Source organism: Opisthorchis viverrini (assembly GCF_000715545.1).
Source record: "Opisthorchis viverrini unplaced genomic scaffold opera_v5_53, whole genome shotgun sequence".
Taxonomy (NCBI): domain Eukaryota; kingdom Metazoa; phylum Platyhelminthes; class Trematoda; order Opisthorchiida; family Opisthorchiidae; genus Opisthorchis; species Opisthorchis viverrini.
In genome coordinates, this window is record NW_008751710.1 from 632,994 (window position 1) to 651,361 (window position 18,368).

The 18,368-nt window shown below is 46.1% G+C and overlaps 2 protein-coding genes across 2 annotated transcripts in view; one reads left to right on the forward strand and one right to left on the reverse strand.

Annotated features, from left to right (window-relative positions):
• T265_03667 (hypothetical protein) overlaps positions 1–18,368 on the reverse strand; it is a gene marked incomplete at both ends in the record, with an annotated part of 83,451 nt that overhangs the window by 38,609 nt on the left and 26,474 nt on the right. The window contains one exon of the mRNA XM_009168209.1: positions 5,994–7,250. Within this exon, the coding sequence (XP_009166473.1) occupies positions 5,994–7,250 (1,257 nt within the window). The remainder of the gene's footprint in view (positions 1–5,993; positions 7,251–18,368) is intronic.
• On the forward strand, positions 9,043–13,451 carry T265_03666 (hypothetical protein; the record flags this gene model as incomplete). Its single annotated transcript, XM_009168208.1, is given in 4 exon segments — positions 9,043–9,050; positions 9,066–9,218; positions 9,265–9,378; positions 13,337–13,451. 4 exon segments carry the CDS (start codon positions 9,043–9,045, stop codon positions 13,449–13,451), a joined length of 390 nt encoding a protein of 129 aa, XP_009166472.1.

Sequence of the window (18,368 nt, forward strand, 5' to 3'; positions counted from 1 at the left end):
GGGGGGGAACGACACCTGTAAACTGATGCAGCAGCAACAACAACAAAGCAATCCGGGATCGTGTCACAGGCACATGTCTCTACGCCACTCCCTCTGTCCTTACACGTCGCAGTTACCCCGCAGACGTGATCGCTTTATGCATGCCCAAACGGATGGCGGTGATGATGGGGTGGGATAGAGAGAGAGAGAGAGAGAGAGAGAGATGTTCGTGGGGTGGGTAGAAAAGTGGTTTACTCGACTGGCTAGCCGATTCTGTTGACTAGCCACTCTCGTCATTCGCAATTGACTCACTTGGGCAGTAGCGAACGGGGCGAGCAAAAACAACGCGGCAAGTAATGAACGAGCTGGCAACAAATCGATACACCGCGGGCTTATCGATTCACCCGCGCAGCTATCCATATGATGGTTGCAGCTGTTCGTTCCAACGGCAAAAGCTTTCGCCTAAGTAATGTGTTTGTCACTGGAATATTGTTGATGCTGCTGGTGGTGGTGGTGGTCGCTGCGGCAATGAGGACAACGTCACACTGAAATAAGCTGAGTCAACTTGGTTGAGCAGCCGCACTCACCACCTTGTTAGATTACGGAACGATATGAGATGACCGCAATACAGCTGTTTTTGCCGTTGTTGTAACTTATAAAGACTGCTTTTTTTTTGAAGAGAACGGATGAATCACACCCTTCAATCTGGGCTATCTACTGTGTCTAAGCGAAGCGTAAAAAAAGGCTGGTACCAGTGCACAGTGGTTTCGGCAACCAATTAAGGTACCTGGGAGGACACCGAGAATCTGGTTGCAGGCGCGTTTTTCTTAGTAGTGGTGTCTGAGTTTTGATGTTACTCTGCAGCCGTTGGTCTAGGATTATGTTCGAATTGAAATAAGCATTGAGTATCACAAATTTTGGTATACGGAACTCAAGTTATTTCTTCTGAATGAAAGATGAAATTTCCTACACTCTGATTTGCACAAGCGCACACGAAAAAAAATCCATGCCTAAGGGATCACACGTCGGACAATGTTTACGTCGTAAGCATATGAAACAAAGGAAGTTCCGACTGATCGATAGACCTATCGGGTGATTCACACCTTCGAGCAGGAATATAATCACATATATCTTCATGCTTATCAATTTGGTTTTGACGGGAGACACAGATGAATCTCCCGTTTGGGATGTTTTTAATGAGTGTATTCGTCGAAATCTGTCCAATTTGGGTTCAAGTAGAACATAAGGTTGACGGAAACTCGGGGACCACGCCTACCTGATGAACCAACCCCAAGAAGGGAGAAACCGGTCGTGGGCTGTCGAATAGTTTTCAGCAACCTTATGAGCAGTGTATTACGTCCACACCTTGATGCCTTTAGGGTTACATCCAGGAGGTTAGCACTCTCCGATTGCTGAACCCCGATGAACTCTTGACAGTACACTAAAGACTCCATACGAGAGAGGGAGGCGTGTGACAAGGCGTTAGGACAGCTGTTTAGATCAGTCCATGCGACAACTTCAAGAAACTTGACCCTGTATGGATGTTCAGGTGCGGTCGATTGGGGACTGATGTTGTGGTTAACACAGGAGTAGCTTCACGTGACCGGCGCTGCCATCTCTTCCAGGTGAGACCGAAATTAGGGTCCTCTTAGAGATCGCAAATGTGACTAGTAACGGCGAAAACAATAAAATAGTGACAATAGGAATGAATGATAACAGTGAATATTACAGCCAGTCCCAGATGTATGCACCTGTGAACTCCTGTGGGCAGAACATTGTCCTGGTAGGGTCAGACTGGCTTTCTTGATGGCAGATATACTCGGAGAGAAACGGCCATCCCTCTCTCTCTCTCTCTCGATTGAACTGAGGTCAAGGCTGCATGTAGTAGATGAACTGTATGAGAACATCACAAACGAGGTGATATACTGAAGAAATGCATTTGCCAGAAATCAAGAAGAGTAGTCCCAGAGCTGTGCGTCGTTGTAGAGAAGGCTAATACTGGTCATAAACAAAAAATTAAAAAGCCGCTCTACTGAAATAGACACCCCATAAAGATCGGCCCCAATGCCCAACAGGGGTGGTAATTGTCGGATAACCGATAGCAGTAACCCTCATATGGGTAAAGAGAAGGGTAGACAGAGAGAGGCAAAGAGAGCAGGAACTAAAGTTTACGGTAGCACCTCTGAGGTAGGTGTTCAATCAGAAGCACACAATGAGACCGATTGGGAATCATGAGACTGATGGACAGTCTTCCGTTTGAAAGCACTGGTCGAATTAGTAGTCACGTGAGTTGAAGCAACCAAAGTAGCTGCTCCAACTGCCGAATCCCTGCTCAGTACGTCCGACTGGACAAGGCGCATGAATAGAACGATGTTCATGAACATGATCAGTGCCAAACACGTAGTTCCAAGACAGTAATAAGGTAAACTGATTTGATCTCGGTTCAATACCAGCCAGCGCGTCATCCAACATAGGACCAGGAAGCGGAACACAATGAAGGTACCTTGGGACGAAGAAAGGTTAAAAAGTAGCGTAAAGTATCATTATCAAATGCGAAAGATGCACATAAGTGACACTCATGTTCGGATGTAGTTCAATTAAAATCAAACACTTCACCTATGGAACCTTCCAATGCATAACAGTCAACTGCAACTTTCGAAGCTTCTGAGATCAGAACGCTTCCAGGGAGTTTGCTTGTTGACACTGGATGGTAGAGCTTTTCTTGCGTCACACTCTACAGAAACGCAAACAGTACAAGGCAATCCATCTGGCCCTGGTGCACGACTAAGTATGTGCCTCACATCTACGAAGGGAAAAGCACTCCTGTAGGATTGAACAAGAGCATATCCGAACTAAATGCCAGCAGATGAGCCAATCAATATACCAGACTGAAGTGCGTGAGCTTGATATGATGGTTTAGCCAAAAACGATGTTTCCCTTCAGAAATACAGGACTAAAGTGACATTCAGCAACCCACAGCAGCGTTGCCGTCAACACGCGATCAGCTCAGCCCAAAGGTCCATGAGTCTTTAGACCACTTTAAGGTCATTTGGGGAACACCTTTCAAGTTAAGATTGGCTCCATGAGAGCCTAGACTGTCCAGTTTGTACATCAGAGACTTCGTAACGGCGATAAACCCAATGACTACCCGATGTAGTAAACACATCAGCACTTAGTCCTTTCCTCCCCCTTAATACGAGACCACAATGAAAAAAACTGCGTCTGGTTTATAACAAATGATCTGATACTAAATGATACCCAGCTAATGGAAACGTTTCAAATCCTGTGTTGAAGTGTAAATGTGAGGTTGATAAAAAAAGCTGACAAGGAAAAACGACTGAGTGAATGAGACAGAACTTGGATCAATCGGAGGTTAAATACCCACAAATCACATCCAAGGAATAATCTAAAGCAATGATAGAAATGCGCTGAATGTGGCTCACCTAGATTGGCATAGTTCACAAACTGGGAAAACAGACTGTCTTTCGGAAACTCGAGGCATTTCAATAGCCGTCGCATGTGTAGAAAGATTGAATTTATTTCCACAAGTAGCGCGACAACAGCATATCCTATATAGGTCCCGGATACCACAGCTGAGGTGAAACAGGTCATTACCTACACGTATGATGAATAGCCAGTGTAAACTTACCGCAAAGTGATGAACAAGAAGTTCAAACGTTGAACGCTCCCGTGACCACCAAAACATGTGCACCGAGTCTGCGATAAAATACCCTACAAAGGATTAGACAGAAGACCACCCAACTTACCAAGCGAGTAGGCAACTAAGGATAGAGAAAATGGAGACTGTGCAAATATCAAATCCTTTGACAAGTCGGGATGAATATAGAATCTGAAGTAGAAGCATTAAGGTGTACGTTGCTAATTACGCGAGCAGCGCGCCAATTCCCGTAACAGATGCATGGACGCAGGAAAGCACCGAATTTCGCCAAACAAACAATCCTTTCGATTCGCTACACTGTCGCTGCCTCGCGGTAGATGAGATACATGATGGGGGAAAACAAGAGGCGACATAGTCCACCAAAAAGTGAAAGGCAAACGATGAAGCGGTTGTGCCAATGGCAAGCATTTGAAAGGCAAAAACAAAGTTGTACAAAGGCTACAACTGGCTGCGATGATTTTTCGGCAGTGGGTCACGCCAAATTTGTCCAGTGATTGATCTGAAAATTAGATGCAGATTGGTGAGGTACAGTAACGGTATGCCGTAGTGTTACGGTTCGGTCACGCAGCGAGCAAACAATATGATAATGCGGATTGTGGCAATACTCTATCCCCAGCTATGTTGCTTGATACAGACTCCTAGCACGGCGAATAGTAAGAAGACGAGAACCTCGGACACAAACTTTAATAATCCAACAACACACGATCAACAGGCGATGCCCGGAGCTTCCGAACCCAAGTCAGTGGAAAGAATGGTATCCTGTACGTGGTCGGATTTAAATTTTCTTGGAGTATCAATAGGCCATTGATTTTTCATAGTTTGACCTTGAAGATGCCAGGAGTTCGCTAGCACACATAAAAACAGCGTTTTCTGGGGGATATTGATATCCCCAACAGTAGATTACAGAGAAACTGTATGTATGCTTCCAGGGGATACCCAAAATGCAGGTGACAATAGCTTAGCGGATGGAGTTCAAATTAAACCCGAAAATCAAATAACCGATTAAATTCAGACGGTTTACTTTGTTTTACTGTGTCTGCATTCGAACAACCGAAGAAAACTGACGGAAAAGATTTGTCTCACAGAATTAGCCAATTGATAACTACTCTCCTAACCGAGAATGTGGAAAAAACACAAAAGCGATTAAAAAACGGTGCAAGCGCGACATTTTCGTTTCACTCGTAAGCTGATAAATTCGCTTAAACATCGTGGAAACAGAGCGAATCCTCCTGATATGTTGCTAGATGAAGCCCGATGAGCCCCGTATAAAGAACGACATCTATTAAGGAAAAGGTCAGTTCTGATGCTGATAGAATCGAATCTAATTATCCGGCAATCGGTAAAAAATGAGTCTGAGTTAGTCACTCGCGCCTGAAGTGGCTTCGTGTGGCTCTAAGTAAGATGGAGACCTTGACAACTGAGCTTCGGAATTCCACTAACCGGCTGTTTACAACCTACCAGCTGCGTTCTCCTACGGTTGTGTGGGAAAGCTCTTGCAGGCTTGTGAGCAAAATATCGATCAGTGATGACACTTGGTTGTTTGGATGAGTCATTCTGATTTGCATAACAAGGCCCGCACGCAGCACCCATGAGAAGCGCTTGCGAGTGCATTCGACCTACATACGGTATAAGCATCTGAGTAACTGCGTTGCCTGTGGCAACCAAGACAGTATGAGTAACTCAGGCTGTTTATTTCTGATCATATATCACAACTGTTGCCTATAAACCCGTAGGTAAAATGGGGTCGGTTGATGAGTTTTTTTCGTAGGAAAAACACTAGCATGGCGTAGAGTTCGCAGCAGAAGACATGATCTTGCCGAAATTTGACTGCCCAGCTATGTTGTACGGAGTCCCTACCAAAGCGGAGAAGCACCGAACTCGCACTTCGTCCATCGGCAGTGAACTTTCGCTCGTTTGAAACCTGGAGGTCTGGCATGCGATGCGAGCGTATCAGCACAGCCCCATCAGCGCATGTCTGTCTGGACAGACAGACGTGTTCGCGCTTGAGCGATGTGATCGACTTGCTGGACGATTCGAAGGACCACTCAGCAACAGCTCTGGCTGTGTCGATCGATAGATTAGCCGATCTGTCAGGACTTGCCAGTCGGTAGCGCCACAGACACTCCGAACTTGGCAGGTGTTTTCTGACTGGTTGTAGGTGGTTGCGGGAGTTTGAAGGGTCGATCTCGTAGACCGACGTAACTAGCTTTGGACGACATGCGTCCAGTAAGCGATCTTTTAGTCGTCAGTATCAACTATGGATAGTACCACAGTCAGGAAAATACAATAGCAACTTCACCACTACAAACATTGACACAGAACAAGTGACACTTACCGATTCCTCTTTCATTAGCCGGCGACTCCCATCAAAACTTTTGCTCACGACACTTTCCACACGCGATCCGAGAGCTGTAGAAGACATGTCATGGTCCGATGATGGAACATTATTATTGCTGGAACACACATTTGACCGCAGATCATTGACGAACACATTGGCCGGAGCAAGTAACGGCTGGGAAGGAACAACAACGGCTTTCGGATCGGTCGATGAATTGGTCGGATTGAGCGACACAGCGGTCCAACTGATTTCCGGTTCCACACGGGAGACCACAGTACCAGCAAGAGTGCGTGCGTGGAGTACTCTTGTTAGTAAAGATTCTGCGGAGGCCAAGGAAATGCCAGAATCAGTGCTGGACTGAGTGGCCGATTGTTGCTTGGGTTGAGAACAGACCAGAAGCAGCTTTTTCGGTCCCTCTTGGCCAAACGAGTTTTGTTCGTCTGTCAGTGAGGCAGCTGTGGCAGCCAGTCGCTTTGGTGTTTGCCCAATCGATTTGACGTTCAGCATAGGTGATTGTCGTCTGGTTGCAGTCGTGTTATTCGGACGCATCAGAGTGCCCTGATTGGACACGGGGATAGTAGCACAGGAAGTCAACACATCCGTACTGCTCGACGGTCGGGCGGGAGTGGATTCGGCGGAACTGAGAGAATCCGAGTTATTTCCCACAGAGCTCCGATCTCCTTCGCCTTGTGCACTATTTTCCCACAACGCCTTAAATTTTGGCTTGTTTCGGGGAGTCGAAGTGGACAGTGGGGAGGAGGCAATAGCTGTGAGAGTTTGACTGCTGTTCAATGGGGCAGGATTAATTGACAAGAGCGTACTGGGACTGACAGGAGTTGTGCAAGAGGTAGGGACGGAATTCGAAGAAATCGCGTTTGACGACAGACACTGAACTAAGGACTGACCAGTGGCAAGCTGCAGAGTATTGGCTCCCAATATATTTAGACCTTGAGGGGACTGATTTTTCGGTGCAGCAATGAAAACTGTCGGGCCATTGGCCGAAACCTGAATAGGATAGACGGTCAGTCCAGCAGCTGTTCCTACGTTGGTGGAGAGCAGGTTGGTCGGTAGTTCGGCTGACGGAGAGCCACACAAGGATGTCAATAAGCCATCCAAGGTGGCCCGAGTTGCTAATGTGGCTGTAGCCGAGCCAAGCCTCAGCTGACTGTCACTTGCTGTAGAGGTAGGAGGAATAGGTGCGGAATCTATAGAGTTTGTTTTTGCAGTACTCAGAAGGTCCGAGCTCCATGGAGTCTGTGGGGAGTAACGGGAAAGAGGATAATAAAGTAGCAACATAGAGAGAGAGAGAGAGCCACAAAATCACAAAATCTAATTCAGTTCGGAATCCTAATATTTGATTAAACCAACGAAGGTATCAACGAATCGGAATTCGGAGAATGATAGAGAATACTGATGACAGTATTTGGCGGAAATAACTTCGTTTTACATTACAGAACTCAAAGCAGTCATGCTGCAGAGGAGGTCAGGCTTCCGATAAAAAAGTCTCAAACAAAATCATATGGGCAGCCAAATCTTTGGCGTCTGTTTTCAACAGGGCGAACGATTTCATCCGAAATGACAGGAGTGATTTGGAGACTTGTGGTCGCAACATAGAAGAGAGAGAGCCACAAAATCACAAAATCTAATTCAGTTCGGAATCCTAATATTTGATTAAACCAACGAAGGTATCAACGAATCGGAATTCGGAGAATGATAGAGAATACTGATGACAGTATTTGGCGGAAATAACTTCGTTTTACATTACAGAACTCAAAGCAGTCATGCTGCAGAGGAGGTCAGGCTTCCGATAAAAAAGTCTCAAACAAAATCATATGGGCAGCCAAATCTTTGGCGTCTGTTTTCAACAGGGCGAACGATTTCATCCGAAATGACAGGAGTGATTTGGAGACTTGTGGTCCAGAAGAATCATTGTCTATCCATAGAAAACAAGTGAACAACGGTTAGTGTTCCGTGCGAGGTGGGTGGACCATCGGTCGACAGGAAATAAATAGTTAGAAAACCAAATCCACTAGGAATGGCTAAGTAATATCACAGTTATCGATAGAGACAGGAACAGACATGACCAAACTGCTGGATAAAGAAAGAATTATTAATCTCTCCTTTCGTCCTATGAGAAATGAAACCGAAAAGAAAAAAGTACGATATCTAAAGCCCAGCGAATGCTCACATCTTCTAGACCAGTCTAGGAGACTTTCGTGACTGGAATTTCGGCCAGTGTTCTACTTAATTGTATCTGCAGGGGTTTTGAGATGTGTGAGTGAATAAAACCGAGAATAGGAAAATCTGGGCAGTTAGACGTGATTCGACAGGATAGAGGACAGATAGAGATCTAAAGATACTCGTCATTTAGGATTCACAAGCATTAGCAACATTCAAGGTCGTGTGTTCAGGGAATCAATACTTTCAAAGGTTAAAATTCAACTATTTCCGAGTCCAAATGGCTACTGTGAATTGTAAAGAATCGTGAAATTTCCCTAAAAAAAACTCGCACAAATTCGAATGACTCAAAATGTCCTCTGGCGAAGGTGAGAACAAAATATATCAAATGGCACGTGCGCTAAGGTGATTTTACACTAACTTAAGTTAGTCTGGAGGAGGTTGCTGATCCACGGCCTCCGTATTTGTCCGTCTATTCCAGTGAGAAGAACAAAGATTTGGTCTCCGCCCTGGGCGTTGAACTATCTCCGTATCACCACCGCCACCACCACTAACCTGACTTCCTTCGCATTGTCAAGGCCATGTGTATCCATGAGAAATCTATCGACCAACAGCGATGAGCAAACACTGAGGGATGAAAGAGCTACTTACATGGGGACACGCCCTTGGCCTGTTGGCTAAGACAATCGATTGGAAAAATAGTATGCCTGTTGCCTAGTCGCTTTTGAGTTGTGCCAACAAAACAGGAAAAAAGTACACACAGACAACAACCACTATCCGGATTTCAGCACACGCTACAATCAGCTAGAGAATACAATTGGTTAAGGGTAACCGGTGTTCAAGTCTAGCTTCATAATTTGACACCTCGATGGTTCGGTAAGTTTTGCTTAGCTTGCTTATAAATCTCTCACCTGTAATACCCTTCCGGTACCTGGCTGCCATACCACTCAAAGGAAGCACGATGGCTGGGATAGTGCCAGGTTGCCCAAGGCTAGACAGGGGAAGTCGAGAGGCATGGGTCGGGTTCAAACCACGGACCTTCCGGTCAGTAAATTCGCGCTCTAACCACTTGGGCCATCTCGATCATCAGGATTCCTGAGTCTGAGCAAAAACGGACAGCGGCATCTGCGTATGAACATCCTACATATCAGAAGGCTATTGTAGGGATCATATCTTCAAAACTTCGGCCACGGCTTCGTCGCAGGTGTGTGGGAGCTGAAGAACGGAATCAGTACAGCAATATGTGAAGCTGCAACCGAATCCTGATCACAGAGACAGTGAACGACATGCCTGAAGTCATAAGAACCAATCGCTTCCAGAGTAAATCTACCTAGCTGTGTACGAGCTAATCCAACAAAGTATACCCCAAATTTGGCACCCATCTTATCAATCGAAATGGCACCATCCTACAGAAGTCATTCATTGTACACGTGGAAGTTTTGTTTTTCATCTATGATGGAACCCACCCGTGGAGGACACAAAAAGTACTGCAGCCACCAGTAGTTTACCACTGGTTGGGTAAAGAATGACCCACACACACACACACACACACACACACACAAAGACGGTCGACTAAATGAATTGGTAGCCAAGAGAACCCTACTAGACCAGTTTCCAGCTACCACCGTACCACGACCTGGTCATCATTTCACCAAAGCGACAGATTACTCCATGGTTTCGGTCGAGAGCAAGCACCATCGCGATGTATACACACTGGGTTTGTATGTCTGCACGGAAACATCTAATTCACACTCGAACTGTTCGCTAATCGCTACAGCTTTGCTTTGGAAATTCTCGGGTTCAAGTTTCATTAACCTACTACCGGTCAGACAAGGATGCTTCCACCCGGACTGAGATGATCTGGCCAGCAGAGCTTCGACGCAGTCGTCCGTCACCATAACCGACTAATATTGACCGTCGGCTTGGGAACTAAACACCACCGCGTGACCGATGCTGCGATCCAGAAAGAATGGAGCAATTCGAAATTACACCATAAGCCTAGCGACGACCCCGAAAAATCTTGAGTGACAAGCTTTTCCATGAGTTATGCCTCACAGAAGCGCGTCCAGGCTTTGACGCAGAGGCAATCTATCGGGTGGAGAGGACGCAATCTTCCGTATCGATCAAAACAGAATCAAAGTATGGTAGCAATCGCCCTAGTCAGGCACCCCATCTGATTGGTCTGTTGCGGTAGGAAGAAACCCAAGAAAATACATCAGTGTTCAGTGTCGCGGAATGTAAAACAAGTCGGAGAATGGGACTGCCAACTGACAGCAACGCAGCACGCAGCCCAGAATGCACGTGACAAACAGCAGGTGCAAAGATTAGGAGAGGAAATCCATTATCGATTGTACGAGAAGTCTCCCATGACCAGACGAACATACTAGTGAACTATCAAGATACTGCCTTGTAACAACCGATTGTTCCCAAACTTTTCCGATAACATGAAGGAGTGTTAGATCTACCTTGTCAACAATTTCCTCATCTGAAACAGTGTCATAACAAAATCCTGGGAAGTCTATCTCACCATACCCAGGCCGTAGTTCCCCTGCATATCAACTGACGAAACATTCTATTCTCTATCGACTGTGAAGTTACAGCGAAATTCCGTCGCGGTTTTTGGCAAACAGTCATGTAGCTAACTGGTGACGCGCATCAAATCACAGGGCCTGGTTGATCTAATCGATCGCACTAAGCAAATGACGAGTGATCACACTATCAGGTGTTTAGCCCCCCCTGACTCACAAATAGCTATTTTAAGGATTTTACATTCTCCAAGATAAGCATCAACTCCATGACTCACTTTACCGCTGAAAATCCGCGCAGATCGAATTTATCGTAAGACCGCTTATTCCGGGGGAAAACCCATCCCTATCTCACCATGACGCTAAAAGGTTGGTTCGAACAGTAATTATCTGTTGCTGCATCAAAAATACTCAAGTGACGGGACTATTTACAAAATCTTGCGCTGGAAAGAGGTGGAAGTCGTGCCCGAGTCCACGAAGAACAACTGCACACGGATCGGTATCAAGGTTTATTACTCAGTAGGGATAAGTAAGAGATGTACTACAGGGGAAGAAAGGTGTTTAAAAAACACTCTTCTGGAATGCTCCGATCGTTCCTCTGATCGTGTCGCCTATCCAAGGGTCTCTCCCCCAAAATAAGCAACACTCGAGCACGGAAATTGACAGTGTACTGATGGTTGCTCAGGTGGCCGTTGAACTGTTCGTTGAGCTTGCAAATGTTTCGTCCCTAGTCGAGGAGACGTCGGTGCGCAGTGCACTCAAGCTCGGCGAACAGATCAACGGCCATCTGATTAAAAACCACCAGTAAACGCACCCGATACATTGACAAAGTGAAAGATTAATTTCCATGTATCAGAAGGTTAAACATTAGTTTTTTTTCTAAACAGTCATGAATCAATCTATGGTTGGTACACCGAGGTAGAATTTCACTGATGCAAGATTGCACACGTATTTCCCTGAGTATTCGCCAGTTCTGTAAATAATGACTTGTTTGGGTGCATCCGGGAGCCGTCCGGAGTACAGATGAGGTGACTGAGCCAATAGCAATGGCGGAACAAGTGAAAGTCAATCACACCACCGCTCAAAGTTGTACACCACCTGTTATGTGTGTGACCTGACGAATGTTTGTATGTTGGTCGCGCCGTTTACAGTAGGCTGACATCAAATATCGGCGGTCCGAATAACAAATCACAACTGACCGACTACTGTACATCAATAGCCTCACTGAGGTGGTGAAACCTTCCAAGATTTCTTTTTGTTGACAGTGAAGTAGAGTAAATCAAAGAATGAACTTTCCCAATGAAGGTTGTCCACAACACAATGTGGTGTGCATAAAATGGACAAGATTTTAGACAAATCGGATCTACCTAATTCTGTTGATTGCTGCTTAACTTTCGGATAATGTTCACAAACCTTACGTGATCCTGGCTCGTTGGCGGAAATTCCGCGAGGATGAAGTTTCCGATGCGAAACAGGATAATTTCTCTGACTGTGAAAATTGCCCAAGTTTTTTCGAGCAATTTTCCCCCTGTATCTTTTCGGAATTCCGCCCGAATGAGTTGATCTTTTTACGTGTGGCAACAGTTTTACTTCCCAAGGGTTAGTTAGGAGTCCGCTCGGATACTGATGACCGCAGGATTCTTATAAATGTGTTATTCGTTTGCCAAATTACACGGATGTAGAGCATACGTTGCGCGAACACTGACAGATGGCCTGGAGATTAAAAATTAACAACAAACCAGCAGGGTGATTGTTCGCACCGAGTGGAAATGATAGTTCCTGGCCCACCAAGTGCATAAAACAAATGCCATTTTAACCCTTGAATTCAGCCGTTCGTACGCAATTTTTCCACCTAACGTGTAATCTTCAAGTGAGATTTCGACCTGTCAGTGAGGCCAATTCATGTCGAAAAGTATTGTACAGCTGTTTCATGCTTATTGGAAATTGCCAGCACTACGCATCTCTCGAAACTAAGAGTTTTGAACTCGTGACCTTCCGGATACTTAACCGGTCGACCTTGAGCAGCTGAAGGGCGGGATGATTCTCTCTCTCTCTCTCATATAATCGTTCACTAGTAAGGAAGACACCATGAGTGTGTTACGGTGTAGCCTGCATAGTGAGTACAAGAAAACGCCAGAAGGACGGCACAGTCATTCACCTGGCAAAGTGTCGACGCAGTTTATCGGACGAACAGGACGACCGGCTCAGATGGTAAAGCACGCAATCAAGGAGACTTTTTGGTACGCGTAACCTTTGCTGAAGAAAGTTTCCAGCCTAAACCAATCTGAGACGAGGCAAATTTGATGTGGAACGTTGGTTTGCCATAAAAGTTAGGGTAAGGACGATTTCGTTCCTAAGGGACGTTTGTGATATTTAGGGAGGCGTTTAGGTTTAATTGGCCAACAGGCGGGCGGTCGCAGTCAATGTGCGCAGCATGTAAGCCTCACTAAGGCTTTGTTCATTGTATGGGGATCTGCACTTCGCCCGGTTAGGGACGCTGCAAGATATGGCTGTCAACCGATGTCCATGGCGTTCGTGTTGTCAGTCTCTATCTAGACTGTCTGAATGAGTGTCTGGAGGTGTAGGCGCCTCGGAAGCTAGCACTAAGCCCCTTCCCCTTCTTTTCTTCACCGTAAGGCTTTCAAATCAATCACGGTTGTACGGCAGTGAAGCATCGGTGTTGAACACTGATGTCATGCTGTCGAAGATGATGACGCAACAAATAAACCATGCGCTAGGCGCTCTTCCGTGAAGTTTTCCTCTTTTGTCACCCCATCACAAACAGTAATAGCCGTTTGTCAGGACGCGCCCAGACATGGAAAAAGTACATGTGCAGAGTGTGATGCATCCCCAAGGTAACCATCGATACGACACGTTCGGAAAGTAGGTGCGTTGGCGGAGCTCACCAAACACGGCTTAGCAACATAAGACCAGTAGAGTGGGCCTGAAAGTGTTCACGAACGGAACACCACCCTTGGCTATACAGAGCGAACAAGTGAACGACAATATCTGGTCCTGTAGTCATCCTATATTTATTTACGCAGAAGCTCTGCATGTTTTGTCCTGACAATACAGCCATGTCCCGAGTCCTCTGTGTTCTCCTTATCGCATAGTCTGGCATGCTCAGTGCAGGCGTTACCAATAGACAGCCACCCACGATACAATACCGTGATAAATGCTGCTTCACCACCATACTTCAAAGAAGTAATGTTGATATATATATATGTATATATGTAGATCTTGAAAAGAAACTATTCCAACGGTCTATCTATTTTTTCATTTTGTTTCGTGTGTCTCAAAAACCAGCACTCCGAATGTGCCCATCTGAAGACGGTAGTGCCACAATGAAGCAATTATCGTCTATCGGGGCGGAGTTGTGTGAACCAAAAAATGACAAGAACACAAGAACACGTACGCATAGCGATCAAATGCTACTTCTCTGTGGATGGTTGTGAACCAGAATTTGGTTGCATTTAGACAGAATCCGACCTCAGAGATTGTTTGGACAGGTCTGACGAAAATCGTCATTCGAATCAGCAATGATGCTACACATTGGGTGACGAGAATTGGAGGCCTTTGCTTGGATAACAAGAGCCATGGCTGAGCCGTGAGGACAAGAAATAGCGATAAAGTGTGTTCGAAGAGTGGATACCAATTTTTCAGAACTGTCGTGTAGTTGGTGACGTGGTAGACTTGTTTGAAAACAATTTCGGACACTATTCCTGTTGATAGAAAATTTTCTCACGAGCAGAAAGCGAGTCGATCGGTTATTCCAAACTATGTTGATGAAAGTAGTGCAGATGTGATAAGTCTAATCCACTGAGATCATGGACATCCTTATTCAGACGACCTTCATGCAACCCACTCTTTTAAAGAAAGGCTTTTATATTTGTGACTTTGTATTTTCATTCTGGATGTAACAGAGATTAACAGCCTTTAGTTAGGTATGAGCTCAGTGGTTAAGGGGTGAACTGACTGACCGGAATGTCCGTGGTTCGAACGCGACCCCCAAGCATCTCGACTGCTCCTGTCTAGGCTTTGGCAACCTGACAATATCTCAGCCATCAAGCTCCCTTCGGGTGGCATGGCGGCCAGACACCGAAAGGGAAGTCGAGAGGCTGAGGTCGAGTTAGAACCACAGACCTTTCGGTCAGTAAATTCGCGCCCTAACCACTTGAGCCATCTCGCCCCGGTGCTCCGATGACCAATATTCCAATACATGGGCACCGGTACCCTCTTCTAAGTTTTTCGCACTTCAGTTCAGTTCAGTTTATCAGCTACTAAGGGTAGCTTGGCTCCAGCTGGTACCGGAAAATGGTAAGGTGTGAGAAATACAGCCAAGAACTGGAGGTGATGGCACGATCAGTTTGTTCAGGAAACTGTGCAGCTAAGCGTTTCTCGCATTGTTGCTTGTTAAATACAGTCAAGTTTACCTCAATAGGTTCATAGGCTGGGACCCACAGAGAGGACGTTCAAACAGGCCATTTGAATTCTCATAACGGTTAATTTTTCACGTCTTCTCATGTTCCGCTGAAGGAGCCCAAACGATTTAGAAACGAGAATCGTATTTATCGAGTTTCTAGGCCGAACAAGAACAAGTACCCCCCCCCCCACATACACACACACAAACGAATGGCGCAACTTGATCAGCCTGCTATGACCTCAACGCAGGTCACATGAGGACAGGATAGAATGGAACGACACTGCCGGTTGGTGATTGGCCAGAACAATAAGATCGTAGTAACTCACGCTGCGCCACACGAGAGCACGCGGAAGTGAAATAATCAGTCGACACAATTCGATACGTAACAGAGACGAATGTCAGGGTAAATGCAAAACCGTGACTACTAGCTTTTAGTAGGTGAGTCGCGAATGAAACCTGAATAAATAGTGTCCGAAAAATAGAGAAAACATGCGAAAGCCTAGATGTGAACCTGAAAAACAGTAAGTAAAACCGAAAGATGAGTAGACAGATGGAGACTATCTTCTCCCACTGTACACTTTCGCATACAGGTAAGGATGTCCGATCACCGTAACTACCTCCAAAGACCGCAGGTTCTTCGTCTCGCGCGAAATGCATTCAAGACACTTGCCAATAGACAGCCTCTGATGGAAATTCTTATTAATTGCCTACCCAAGGCAGTTTCCACCGGGCTGGAAGGGTGTCAGGCACCATAGCCCGGCCCGCATTCTATCGGTTGCCCTGATTTCAAAACAACTGCGGTGCGACCTCGTATCGGTTCAACTGGACTGGGCAAATGCGAGTAACTAACAGTCGGTAATGTTCAACAATTTTCGAAAACTTACAAGCAGACTGCACTGGGCTGGGCAAAGAATGGAGGCGGGTCCCTGAACAAAAGGCAAGCGACGTTGGGTACGCCTTGAGTATTACATGCTCCCGGTTCTACTTTATTACGTTCCAATCAGTGAACTTAAGCGATGCAAGTTGTTTCGAGAAGCCATGCCAAATAGCGAGGGGCACTCAACACAAGAAGACGTGCATATATTGGTTCCAGAAATGTGAGCACTCCATTGAGTGACGATAGTCAGAGATAAAGTTATATCTTGTTGATTCTCCAGTCTGTTGTATCTGACAGCTGACCCCGCTCCAGTGCCTAGTGCCGGAAAGACGAATCGCCGAAGGGAACACAACAGCTTTATTCCGAACAGGCGAGTGCGAGAGCATGAGTGCGAAAATACAACGGCCTCAAGCCATTTTGTTGGAGGGTACACTGTCTGAACTTGGTCCAACGCTGTCTCGCCCTCCCTGCATTTGATACAAGGCTGTCGCACGCTGCATACTGAGGGGGTGTTGTCTGCCTGGTTAACATCTAGTGGAGTTGAGGGTCTCAGTAGATTTCGGGCATTCAGGAATCTGACCTTCCTGATAGATAAGACCTATCTGCGGTCTTGCCGATTACTCTTATACATCACAGGCCCATTCAAGTCTAGAATGCGAAACTCCGGTAGTACACGAGTCATAGTACCGAAAACGAACGATTATTGATGGTTCGACTGCGGCGGTCTAGTGGACAACTCGGGTCCTAATGAGGTCGTCCTTGCTTTGAGCAGCCACACCCCACAGTCTGTCCATTTCTTGCAAACTAGTTTCGTAAAGGATTACGGTAGTTCACCGTCGACGTGCCTCAATAAAAACTGACTGCGGTTATTACCTTAGGAACCATTTGTTCAGTAGGTTTCACCATTTAAAGTAAGTTGTGATGGGCCGCAAAGCGTGATTGACGAGATACTTGGGTGCAACATACCGTCAGTCGGTGACTTGAAATCCGTTGCCATATTCTGAAAAGGTTCACTTCAGGATAACGGTACGAGAACACTGACGGTCAAACAGCCCGCTTCCGAAGGCATGTTCCTTCTGAACCCCGAACAGGATCTTCTGACGCGTTATTCGAATGACCGCCAAATCCCTCCTTGAATCGACAAGATCTCGATTGGCATCAGCAACGGAAGCTTGTCAGCCGAAACCGGAGGGTCTGTGACCAAGAGTCAAACTATGCGCTGGCATGAAATCGAAAATTGGCCATTAAGGTGCAGCGACACCACCTCGCGCGCGTGCCAAAAACATCTCTCTCGAAGCAGCGCATGAAGACCTTTTGGTGACCCGCCCAGTTAAAACATCGACGGGGCCCCTCCTTACTTAATATTGGCCGTCACGAGTAGAAAATGTTCATATAATCATAGTTTTGGGTCACCAATTTCCGGTGATTCGGCGATTTGACGGTTAGGGGACACTTCTCAAATCCCGGGAAATCAGTTCAGGGATATCCACTTCAAGGGTTCGATCATGTCGTTCGAAAACAGTGAATCGAACTCTGTATACTTGCGCCGACTCGTTCACCAGGCCCAGTACAGTGGTGCGGTGTGAGAAGGTAACTACAAACGTGGACCGACACCATCAAATCAGACATGAAGCGGCTGCTAGTGTAGGGGATTCGTTGCTGCGACCCGAACTGCGTCTCAATCGGAGTGTGTCTGACCTCCGACCGCCCTTGATGTGCAGCAACAATGCGGGGCACCTACAGAAATAATTTGCTGTAAAGTAAGTTCTTCCTACCCGTAACAACGCCTTTTTTATATAACCCTGCGGCTCGGCGAGGAGTAACCTACTCTGTTCATGTTTGAAAAAGTGATCTGTTTGAAAATAACCAGTCATCTGTGATGTTGCAAGCCGTTAATAAGTGATTTACAATAATATTATTAATAGTAGCACTTTTTATGTGACGCATAGCTACCGTGTAACTCAAATGAAGCATGAGGAGTCGAAACACTACGAGATTGCCAAAGCCTACACGAGGGCAGAGGAGAGGACTTTTCGGTCAGTAAGTGAACTACAGAATTAAAACAACGTGTTGTAAGATAATCTGCCTAGGGCAATTAAAGAGTTCAGTGGTTGAGTAAAGCTCTCACGGACTTAACCGACAAGGAATCGGCAGTACCTCAGATAGGAAAAGATTCGTTGAATGCTGGTTGGTTCGCTGGGCTTGGCAAAGGAAAACATCCAGCATCATCGACTACGATGGCTCGGTCATATGCCACGCATGCCGAAACACCGTCTGCCGAGACGAGTGTTGTTCTCCGTGCCTCCCTCAGGATGACACAAACCGCGAGGTGGACAGCACTTAACTTGGCAGAAAGGTGTGAAAGAGAT